Source organism: Malaya genurostris, chromosome 2 (assembly GCF_030247185.1).
Source record: "Malaya genurostris strain Urasoe2022 chromosome 2, Malgen_1.1, whole genome shotgun sequence".
Classification (NCBI taxonomy): Eukaryota; Metazoa; Arthropoda; class Insecta; order Diptera; family Culicidae; genus Malaya; species Malaya genurostris.
In genome coordinates this window covers 129,838,942-129,850,998 of record NC_080571.1, presented here as the reverse complement: position 1 = coordinate 129,850,998, position 12,057 = coordinate 129,838,942, and the positions used below count along the sequence as shown (strand labels likewise).

The following is a 12,057-nucleotide window of genomic DNA, read 5'->3' as shown; positions in this document are numbered from 1 at the left end:
ATTCCACTTTCCGAAATTTCGGCGTTATGTGGTAGATAAGAACATCGTCGGCCTTATGTATTTCGGCCTTTCGTTATTCCGCCTTTTTTTAGAGTCCCGACTGATGTGACTTCGTGTGATCAGATCAGTGCGCACCGTACGGTATCTGGAGACGCAGCCTGCGTGGTGGCGTGCATGATGCCTATTGGACTGCTCATCAAGGACACGGAGTGCTACGATGTGCGGAGGGACAGGAACCCCGTAGGACTGCCAACGCAGCCTCCCTACGCGAGTGACAAAGGAAATGGGACAGCTCAATCAAGGGCAGGTGGACACATCGGCTCATTCCAAGAGTCTTCGGATGGATCGACAGACCCCACGGCGAAGTAAACTTTGGCCTGACGAAGTACCTCACAGGTGGTACCTCCACAGGTTCGGCCACGCGGCATCTTCTACGTTATGAACTACTCGGCTGTTCCCCGACGATGGATCTAGCCTACACCGACTGAAAAGTTCCCGACGATGGAAGTTTCCCCGGGATCGACGTTCCCGAGATCCGTGAACGGTTCGAACGGCATGATGCCTGGGCCGTCCAGTGATTCCGGTTGGATGACTTGCGCTTCACTTGCGCCCCGACGATCCATAACGGAGTTACGTCGCAATCTACTCATCTAATCCTCGTCGAAGAATCTAGACTACGCCGACGGAGAGCTCCCCGACGAAAGAGTTTCTCCCGACACCGGATCTCGTGTTTTACCACACGGGACACTCGAGTGAGTGCCGAAGTCGATCCTGTGATTTCGGTTGGAGCGTGGCTTCCGGTTCACTGGCGCCCGACGACTCAACTTCGATGCTGTGGCTTCTACTCAGCTAGTCCCCGGTGAGGGATCTAGCCTACACCGAGAGTTCTCCGGCGAAGGAAGTTCTTCCTACGCCAACCATTCATGTTATGCCACCGGGATACTCGAAGGAGTGCCGAGGTGCTGTGGCTTCTACTCGACTAGTCCCCGACGAAGGATATAGCCTACACCGGCGACGAATTCCCCGGCAATAAAAGTTCTCCCGTACCCGTTAACTATTCAATCGGTAGAATGCCTGGGTCGCTCCAATGATTCCGGTTGGAGGATGGTTTCCGGTTCACTGGCGCCCCGATTATCCATAGCTACGTTCCCCGACAACGAAAAAATTCCCGAACCGAAACTTGTTCGCTAATCCCTCTTTAGCGACCGGCGGTCGCGGCTGCCTGGTGTTCTGCGCTCCAATTGCGCTAAAGCCCGCGATCTGGGAGGTCGCGGTCGACACTGCGTTCCATTTCTCCTCACTGTGGCACATCCTCTGGACTAGGTTCTCTGGTGTACTTTCTCTGCCACATACATCCAGTAGACCATTCCTTTGTGTCGCAAAGCGGGGACAGGCAAGCAGGACGTGTTTTGTTATATCAACCACCCACGAACACTCTTAAGACCATATTTGAGTTCTACAAAAAATATATATGGCCTTCAAATGTATCTATTCTCGTTAAATTAGATGAATTATGTAATGGCCTCCCTTGTTAAGGACACTTGCTACACACACACTCACACACACACACTCTCTCTCTCTCTCTCTCTCTCTCTCCTAAAACTGAAGAGTAAGAAGTACCTGTTAAAAGTTTGATAGCAAACTTTGCAGTAGTTCCGGAGTCATGCCGTTACAAATTTTGCTCCCCCATTTTCAGAGGCACTTACTACACCCACCCCCACGAACATTCTTATAATATCTAGGATGCGGAAAAACTATTTATGGTCTTCGTATCGATTCTCGTCAAATTATACACATTTTTTCATGACCCCCCACTTTCACCTTTTAAGGCCACTTGCTACGCTCCCTCTCTCCTAAAAATACTTCGCTATGACCATATCTAAAGAGCAAGAAGTAACTGTGCTGTTATAAACAATACACCCCCTTTTTAAAGGCACTTGCTACATCTACCCCTTATATCTAATATATGCAAAATGTTTTTATGGTCTTCAAAAAGTATCAATTCTCGTGAAATTAAATTAACTTTTTTATGACCCCCGTGTTAAGGACACTTACTACGCTCTCCCCCCTAATAATATACCCTTGTGATCATTTCTGAACAGCAAGAAGTATCTTTGCCAAGTTTGGTGGCAATTCGTTCAATAGTTCCGGAGTTATGCCGTTTTAAATATTACACCTGTGTAAAGTTTGGTGGCAATCGAATGTTTGTGGCTTTAACTTGAAAGTTATGAGAAAGCCAAGCACACAATTAATTCGCAAAAGGAAAAGTAGAAGAGATATTGTCAATGTCAGTTAGGCCTTGTTGTCGTGGGAAAGGTCGAGTTTAGCTTACGCCAAGGCAATCAATATCATATAATTGATGTATTATATTCTATACAGCTGCACATAATTAATTTATTCAGTTCAGTAATTTTCACAACGAATGTGCTAATTTGTAATTCAAATGTTGTCTGAGAAAATTTAAATAGATATTTCTGAAACTATCACAAATATCGCATATTATGCTAACAATATTAATATCAACAAAACATTAACACAGGGAATTTCAAATTCAACCTTGAGAATAAAATTAAAAAATATACATTGTAAAATAGCAGCATCATTGCCTAGTAAATTTATGTAGCTTCTTGTGATCAGGCCAATCTCTCTCTTGACAATCTCGAGAGCAGTACGATGTGTTCCAGCAGCAATGGAGGATGGACTCAAGTTCACAGCTGTTGCACTATAATTAAATGTGTCAGATTAAAGATTGCAAAAATGGTTATGTATAAGATTCTTACCCACTGTTTATGTTTTACTTCAGCGATACGTGAGTTGTATTCAGAAACTAGAATGCGAATTTTTTGCTGCCATCGATTTATATCCTCCTGAAGAGCATTTACTGCAAGGTACTTAACCTTCTCGATGTCATGCATCTCGTCCATCAATGCCTTAAGCTAGATTTAGTTTCATAAATGTTAAAAAATTGCTCAAAATAGCTTTTGAAATCATACCTTAATAACATCATCTGAGTATTGACGTCTTAGTTGAGCTTTTATGCGGGGACTGCGCGGCTTACACATTTCATTAAATGGACCTGTCGATTCTGCTGAATGTTTGTCATTCGTCTTAATTGTTGTTATTGCACTTGAGCCTGGTCCAGTAAACGGTTCTACATCCCTTTAGAATATTGTAATTCCTGTTATTCAAGATTATTTGAAAATAGATCTGAAACTTACAAAACCGATCGAATTCGTTTGGGAATGGATGGAGAATTTTCATTATTTACAGGATCGGTCAATCGTTTAATCTTCTGACGAGTTGATCTTGGAGCTGTTCCATTTTTTATTTCATTGGCAGATACGTTATTTGGTGTTACAGTTCTGAAAAATACGAATAAATTTATAACAATTACTTTGCGAGTATCTTAATGGAAGTAATCATCTTGCTCTAGAAAATTAACTGATTAAAAATAACTTTCAAAAACAACGAAAAACGATAGCTACTTTATCAACCCTGCCAATGTGAGTGCGGCATACAGCCAAATTATCAAAGCCAATGTCAGATGTATCGAGGATCTACAACATGAAACAAAACGAATAATAACAAATGTAAGCAAATAGTACAGGTGTGTAATGTCAGAGACATAACTGGATGCCGTGAATATAAATAAAACTGACACTCTTTCTTTATACTTCCTAGAATCAATTAGTTGATCGATTGTGTGAATTGTACAAGTTTTGCCCTTAGCACTACTAGAATTTGAAACGATACGCCTAACCTACAGTACAGATTAGTTACATTAAACATTCTGACACAAACATTACGAAATAACCAGCATAGTTTTTGCCTTTCTCTATAGAAAGGTATTAGAATTGCTGGAAAAACCGACGGAGCCTCGGAAACCCATAGAAATAGTTGCTAAAATTACAGGACTGAATCATGATTTATTGGAAAGATTTTATGTTATACTATCACTAATTAACAGCAAAATGGAGATCGATGTGGTGTCGGAATATATACGAACAGTACACATGAGCTATAAAACAAGTTGTATGGTTGGTACGCTTTGTCACCAACTGTACACAAATTACTCGTGCATGGAGTCGCTATTGTACAATATGCAATTCTTCCAATTGGAATGTTCTCAGAAGAAGCAGCAGAAACGAGAAAGAAATGCATTCGAAGATTTAGGGAAAATAATACAAGAAAATTCAACAGGCAGGTCAATTTAGAAGATCTGTTCTTAAGGCTTCTAATGACTTCCGATCCCATCATTTCTCTGAAAAACAAAACAAACAAAAATACTAACAAAGTTTTCCTTCCAGAAAATACACGGCATCTAATATTGTAATATGATACTCGTTAATATACATATTGTTCAAATTAATTTTACTAAGTAGTTTTGGAGTTTTGGAGATTTTACTAAGTAGTTTTTTTTTCTTCCTTTCCATGGCCACTTATAAGAAACACTTGGAAATTGATTTGTTGGCGCTTTTCACCATGTAATTGCATATGAATGAAATGAAATTTAGGAGATTTCTCTGAGGTCCCCATTGAAACTGAGTGTGACAAACACAAACACTTTTGATTAGTATATGATATTCGGCTCTATGGACCTCTGTTCAAAACTCAGTTTTCACAGTGATTGTAAAACTTTTCTTTATGAGAAAGATAAAAAATTTAAAAGTTACATCTTATTACATGTACGACAAATGTCCAAAGAATAGATTGTAAATATTTGTCATGAAATATCCTTTTTCTAACACTCCTTAGTATGTTACTAAGCTAGATGTTATATGATAAAGTACAAAAATACTTGCACGGAATTTTGATTTAAATGAGATAGAAAAATAACTGTTTTCCAAATTTTTCTCATATTATATAAAAATGTATAAGCTATCACATGCAATCGAATTTTTTTTTTCGGGTTGCGCCATTTTTGGAAACCGTTATTTAAAAAAGGCGTATTTTTTGTTAAAATCTATCATAACTATTGAACCAGGTAGTATAAAAAAAAATCTTCTTCCACCAAAAGTTGCGCCTTTTTAGGCTCCTGAATTTCTTAGAACATTACTTTATTGAGAAAATTCAAATGAAAAAGTTATTGAATAAAAACTGTTTTTTAAGAACCACCCAAACTTAGGATATGTAAACCGTTCTAATGTAAAAACGGTTAAAGATACACAACCAATATCTTCGACAAAGTTGCCTTAAATTGATTATTCTAAATTATTGTGGAAGGATGCATTGTTCTATCTCATTCAGATTTTGAAATAATTTTTTAATTCATAGTTTGCTTTAGGACCACCCTAAAACCACTATGGCCGAAAAACGCAGTTTATTAATTGCAACTAATGTGCCGAAGACTTCAAATCTCTAAGCCCAATAATAAAAGCGTAAACAATTGTTTCCTGCTAATTTTGCTTCCTGGACCACTGTGCATTGCTGAAATTTGGGTTTCCGTGCGTTTAAACGCAATTAACAAACTTCGCCTTGCAAGTTCCGGTAACGAAGATTACCAAATGCCCGGGTAGTCTGAGGATTTCCAGACCTCGATTTCTCACTTTGGTCTGACTAGTGGAAGAGGCAGGAGTTGTCCGTAATTTGTTATTCGCGACGTGGTGTGTTTGATCAGGTTATAAGTAACATGAAAAGACTTCACGCAGTTAGCTAAAGTTGAGTTTTCCTTTCCCAAATAGATAGCTTATATTGTCGATACAGTGGCAGTTAGCGTAGGCAGTATCGTGTGTGGAACAAAAGTCAAAAGGGTAAGCCTCGTGTTCTCACACTTTGTGCTATGTAGAAAGTGCTTATTCGCCATATGGCGTGTAATGTTTAATTTCTATAGATTCGCAACGGTCCGACGTCCGTACATCACCAAATCTCGTTAGAGACAACTTCTGACCCCACCGTCAGCTCGCAAGGTTTTCCCGGCGGTACATGTGGCCGGAAGAGGGTCGCTGACGTAATCATCGCACCCTTAGAAGGGCAAACCAGAAATGAAGCCATCGTCGACAGCTTTCATTTCGGTTACGGCCGGAATTTGCGGCGTTTGTACCACGCCGTGCGAATCTGCGGTAAGGACTTCAGCGCCGGTTCGGTGTGATCGAAGGCGGTCGCACACAGCAGCAACAGAAGGAGAAACTAATGTCATCCATCGTTACCGCCATCCGCTGAACCACGTAAAACCTAGGTCGTGAGTAAAACAATTTGCACGTTCTGTTTGTGAATGTCCATGCGCATGTGACTCAAACTAGGGTCACTACCCTCGATATAATTAAGTGAACCCTTTATAAGCATCGGCTGCCAACCGCACAGCAGACCGAGACAAAGCACAGTGAATTAGCACACGAGACACACGAAACAAAGCATCTTAGTGATCACGGAGATTCCGTACAGTAGATACGTGTAGGAGATGAATGTGGAAAAGGGAAAGGAAAGGGAGTAAGACTAGGCCTAGGTATGAATGAAAGACCGCGGAAAGCGTAGACACGAATAAATGTGAACCCCAAAAGCCTTTCAACTTGCACGATGATGGGATACAATAAAGCTTAAATTTATAGTATGCAATGTAGATAGATTTGCTCTATATGAAATTGTCCCGTCTTTAGTTTACTGGAGAAGTAATTTCATGCTAGCGTTTGGCGTTCTAGATTGTTGATTGTATGTTTACTGGAGAGGTCGACTCCGAAATCGATCCGAACGAATCCCGAATCTTTCTACTCCTCCGCCTAGATTGAGGTTTCCGAGGTTTACCTATGATGATAATTTCCCCGGCATAGACGATTGAGTTGAGCGCGCGGGAGATCTCAGGTTGCGGTTAGATCTTTTCTCTGTTTCAAGAGCCGTTTGAGTCAGCTAGCTCGCTTCCCTTCCCTGATTAGGGATAAAATGAACCTTCCCCTTTAAGGTCTCAAGCCGGGCAAACAAGAATTGGCGCGTGATCTCTCTAACAGAGAGTGGCGCATAAATCACCCACTTATTGACGGGGCAGTAAGCTGACCAGTTATAACGTAACCGACAAAAAGCGTTGTATTTGAACGCGCTCAATTTTCTCAGCTGAACCGATTTTACCAAACTTGGGCTCGTTTGAAAGCTACTGTCGGGTCATTGATCAAGTTCGAAGATCCAATGGCTGTGACTTTTGGTTCCGGAGATATGATTGTATAAGTGACGTAACCGACAAAAAGCGTTGTATTTGAACGCGCTCAATTTTCTCAGAGATGGCTGAACCGATTTTAACAAACTTGAGCTCGTTTGAAAGCTACTGTCGGGCCATTGATCAAGTTCGAAGATCAAATGGCTGTGACTTTTGGTTCCGGAGATATGATTGTATAAGTGACGTAACCGACAAAAAGCGTTGTATTTGAACGCGCTCAATTTTCGCAGAGATGGCTGAACCGATTTTAACAAACTTGAGCTCGTTTGAAAGCTACTGTCGGGCCATTGAGTTCGAAGATCAAATGGTTGTAACTTTTGGTTCCAGATATATGATGGTATAAGTGACGTAACCGACAAAACACATTGATTTTTACCGCTCTTATATATAAGGGTACCAAAATATTGGGATCACCTCTATTTTCGGTAAGCTCTAGTGCTCAAAAGTTTAAGCACCTCGAAAAAAGCCTTCATGCAAAATTTGAGCTAAATCGGACATGCGTAAAGGGTGCTGCCCGGTGGTAAAGGTTTGACAATTTTCGATCTTGAAAAAGCACCATAGGGGGGAGTACATGAAATTTCCAAAATCGAACATTTTTTTTTGATGCCGAAACTCTTAAAACTGCATGAAACATCGAAATTTAGTGTCATCTAAAAAAAAATTTTTTTTGAAAAAATCAACTTTCTGGGACTTTATATTTTTTTCATATTTTTTCTAAGTCCAAAAAGTCGACTTTTTCAAAACAAATTTTTTTCGAGATGACACTAAATCTCGACGTTTCATTCAATTCTAAGCCTTTTGGCATCAAAAATTTTATTTCGATTTCGAAAATTTCATGTGCTCCCCCCTATGGTGATTTTTCAAGATATATGAAAATTCCACTAAGTGTACTAAGAAGGCTTTTTGCCTTTCTCTATAGAAAGGTATTAGAATTGCTGGAAAAACCGACTTTCGAACGGAGCCTCGGAGACCCATAGTGTTATATACCATTCGACTCAGTTCGTCGAGATCGGAAAATGTCTGTGTGTGTATGTGTGTGCACTTTTCGAAGATATTTGAACGCGCTCAATTTTCTCAGAGATGGCTGAACCGATTTGAACAAACTTGGGCTCGTTTGAAAGCTACTGTCGGGCCATTGATCAAATTCGAAGATCAAATGGCTGTGACTTTTGGTTCCGGAGATATGATTGTATAAGTGACGTAACCGACAAAAAGCGTTGTATTTGAACGCGCTCAATTTTCTCAGAGATGGCTGATCCGATTTTAACAAAGTTGGGCTCGTTTGAAAGCTACTGTCGGGCCATTGATCAAGTTCGAAGATCGAATGGTTGTGCCTTTGGTACCAGATATATGATGGTATATGTGACGTAACCTACAAAACACGTTGATTTTTACCGCTCTTATGTACATAAGGGTGCCAAAATTTTGGGATCACCTCTATTTTCGTTAAACTCAAAAGTTCAAGCACCTCTAAAAAAGCCTTCATGCAAAATTTGAGCTAAGTCGGACATGCGTAAGGGGTGCTGCCCGGTGGTAAAGGTTTGGTAATTTTCGATCTTGAAAAAGCACCATAGGGGGAGTACATGAAATGTCCAAAATCGAATTTTTTTTTTGATGCCAAAACTCTTAAAACTGCATAAAACATCGAAATTTAGTGTCATCCCAAAAAAAAATTTTTTTTTTTTAAATCAACTCTCTGGGACTTTTGATATTTTTTCTAAGTCCCAAAAAGTCGATTTAAAAAAAAAATTGTTTCGAGATGACACTAAATCTCGACGTTTCATGCAATTCTAAGCCTTTTGGCATCAAACATTTTTTTTCGATTTCGAAAATTTCATCTACTCCCCCCTATGGTGATTTTTCAAGATATATGAAAATTCCATTAAGTGGACTGAGAAGGCTTTTTTTAGATTCGCATCACTGTTCTCATACAAATAGGCAACGCAAATGTCAAGCACTTGTTTGGAAAAATGATGCTGACTGTGTGACATAAACACTGAAGCATGCTTTTGTGAACTACTCGAATCAATCTGAATCAATTGGTGTCAAAATTAGTATCCAAAATTATTTAATAAAAGTATGAAACATATTTTCATGAGAGTGTTATGAAAGAAAAAAAACGTGATTAATCCACCTAGCAGTGAGATGATACCTTTTTTTATCAATCCGCATGTGTTTTTTGCATGGATATTCTTAGGTGTTTTAGTTCTCATGACATTATTTTAATTACCGTCGTTTTAAACGGCAAATTGAGATTTTAATCACTCATTACCCTGTAATGCCGAAACTGCAAAACATATCGAATTTCAATCTTAGCTTGCGACAATCGATTGAACATTCCATGAGATGTCGAAGTAAGTTCCACTTTAGAGTTTTTCGTCATTATTTATGGTACTTCCAGAGCCGGTATTCAGGAATTAGCATAGCCCAAAATGATTCGAATGGCCATAAATTATTACGCCGAACAATTTACATGAAATTTATAAACTCATCATCTGTAATTCCAGAATCGGATAAAATTCACCAATTTTGTATGGGACCTTAAGTCCTGTAATATTTGTTTTTGAAGTTCGATTTGGTCTTTTTTTAGAAAATGATTGAGCTTTGAGAATCGATTCGATACTGGAACCGGAATTCTAAAATCGGTGTAGCCGAAATCAGTTAAATTCACCTGAGCAGTGTGTAGACATCTTTGAGAAATTGTAGTGCGAATTAAAATTTGGGGGTACATTCCGAATCCAAAAACGAATACCGCTCAAACTGAAATAAATTTATTTGGTAATCGACTATCCAAATCTGCAAATCGATAAACCTGATTAATTTATGTGAAATGGACATTTTTATACTAATCATCCTGCATTTTCTAAACCAGAAGTCGGATCTGACTAAAAAGTAAGAGGTTTTATAGGATTCTAAGACCTCTCATTTGAATCATAGATGATTCTTAGATTTCATTTGAATCTTAGATCGGTTCAGCCATCTACGAGAAAAATTAATTGCATTATTTTAATTTCGTTTCACATATCATCCTGTGGTTCCGCAATCAGAAGTCGGATCCAAACGTAATTCAGGAACCTTGTTTGGGAGTATACTACTTTTCATATGAATCTGAGTTTGTAGAAAACGGTTTAACCATCTCCGAGAAAATTGAGTGAAATTATTTGTCACACACGCATTTGCTGATCTCGACGAACTGAGTCGTATGGTATATGGAAGTCATGTTCTTCCAGCATTTATTGCTGTAAATAGTTTAAATCAATATAATTATGGAATTACTTCCAACTCGATAATGCTGGTATCATCTGGTTTACATATGCCATATTCGAAAGATTATGTTGCCAAAAATGAACCGTGCTAAAATTGGTCCGAGGCAAATTGTCATAAAAAAGGATGCTGTACACAGTCTTTTTGGTACTTAGAAACAATTATATGTAACAGTATAAAAAATCGTGTTTCATGTTGCTCCCAAGCATTGCTTTTTCATACAGCGCTCAAAATTCCTTCTACTGGAATAAGGCTTACACAAAAATATCGATATCTCCGTTAAAAATGGACGGATTTTAACAATCTATGGCTTGTTGGATAGCTATTACCGAGCGAAATCTAAGTCTGGAAACATATTCTGTTTTCAAGGTCAAATGTGACAGATACTGTCAAAAAACTGAAAATTTTGACATAAAACTTCGTATAACTCAAAAAGTAAACATCCAATCTCAAAACCATTCAATAGCGTTCTGGGTGACGGGGAGACCTTTCATTTGCGACTAGTTTGATCAAAATCGGTCCAGCCATCTCTGAGATCTCGACCTCTTAGTTGACAACACACATACAGACACACACACATACACACACACATTTGCTTAGTTCGTCGAGCTGAATCGATTGGTATATGACATTCGGCCCTCCGGGCCTCGGAAAATTTTTCGAAAGTTTGAGCGAATTCTATACCTATTTTTTATATATATAAAAAAAATGTAAAAAGGCCTTGTCACACCACTAGGTGGATTAAGAAGGGTTTTTTTATGATAAAATAATGGTGGAGGGAGGTGTTCGTGATGGAGAATGACGAAAGCAAAGTCTTGGCATTACATTCCTTTTGTGGAATTTAACCTTTCTGTTTCAACAGACTTCGCAGTCGATTCATATAGCGTACAGAATCATTGCATGGCTAGTACTATGGATCCTACTGACGCTAAGAATCCTTCCAGGTCGGGGCTCGAACTAGAGCTGTGCGCCGATCAAAATTGTCAACATCGGCGGCTGAAACGTCTTTTTGACCAGCGGCGGCGGCGAATCGGCGTGACGCTATTTCCTGAAAACATCGGCGGCGGAGGCGGCGCGATTCGGCGTAATCAATTATAAACATATTAAAAATTTTAATAGGACAATTTCTCTATCTTATTGTTTTGTCGACCTACAATCAAAGATCCTAACGTTTATGTGATCCATTAAAGCCAACGTAGTGAATAGAGATGGTAAATGGTTTCGAATGCATCGAATTAGAAGAGAAATTGAGATGAGTATAAGTGCGATTATTTGGAGATGGTTGACTATTGTTTAAATAAATATTTCATTCATATACAAAGGGTTCTTTTTATTATGAGCAAGAAATATAAAGTTTTATTCGGAACTATTTTTCAAATCGCTTTTTACATAGTTGATAATTATCATGTATAAAAATCGTTTTATCAACTCAAAAAATAAGTATATCTTTTTCGTACGTATGTAATTAACATAAAATCGATTTGGCGCTCAAATTCATTCAGATATCAAAAATAATATCAAATTAACAAATTCAAATTTTAATTACTTCACATTTGTAACGATTTCTTATGAAAACGGGTAAATTCATTTGAAAAGTCATAGTAGAAGTAGAAGAAAATGTTTTTACTTTGAGTTGGTAACGTTGATCTTAA

At 38.7% G+C, this 12,057-nt stretch overlaps 1 protein-coding gene across 1 annotated transcript in view; it reads right to left on the bottom strand.

Moving 5' to 3' along the window:
- Window positions 1-2,364: 2,364 nt before the first annotated feature.
- The window catches only part of LOC131428558 (zinc finger MYND domain-containing protein 11), a 63,010-nt gene continuing 53,317 nt past the window's right edge, over window positions 2,365-12,057 (bottom strand). The window contains exons 5-8 of the mRNA XM_058592605.1: window positions 3,219-3,362; window positions 2,994-3,159; window positions 2,781-2,936; window positions 2,365-2,722 (exon numbers count right to left, since the gene is read on the bottom strand). Of these exons, the coding sequence (XP_058448588.1) occupies window positions 2,600-2,722; window positions 2,781-2,936; window positions 2,994-3,159; window positions 3,219-3,362 (589 nt within the window). The 3' untranslated portion in view covers window positions 2,365-2,599. The remainder of the gene's footprint in view (window positions 2,723-2,780; window positions 2,937-2,993; window positions 3,160-3,218; window positions 3,363-12,057) is intronic.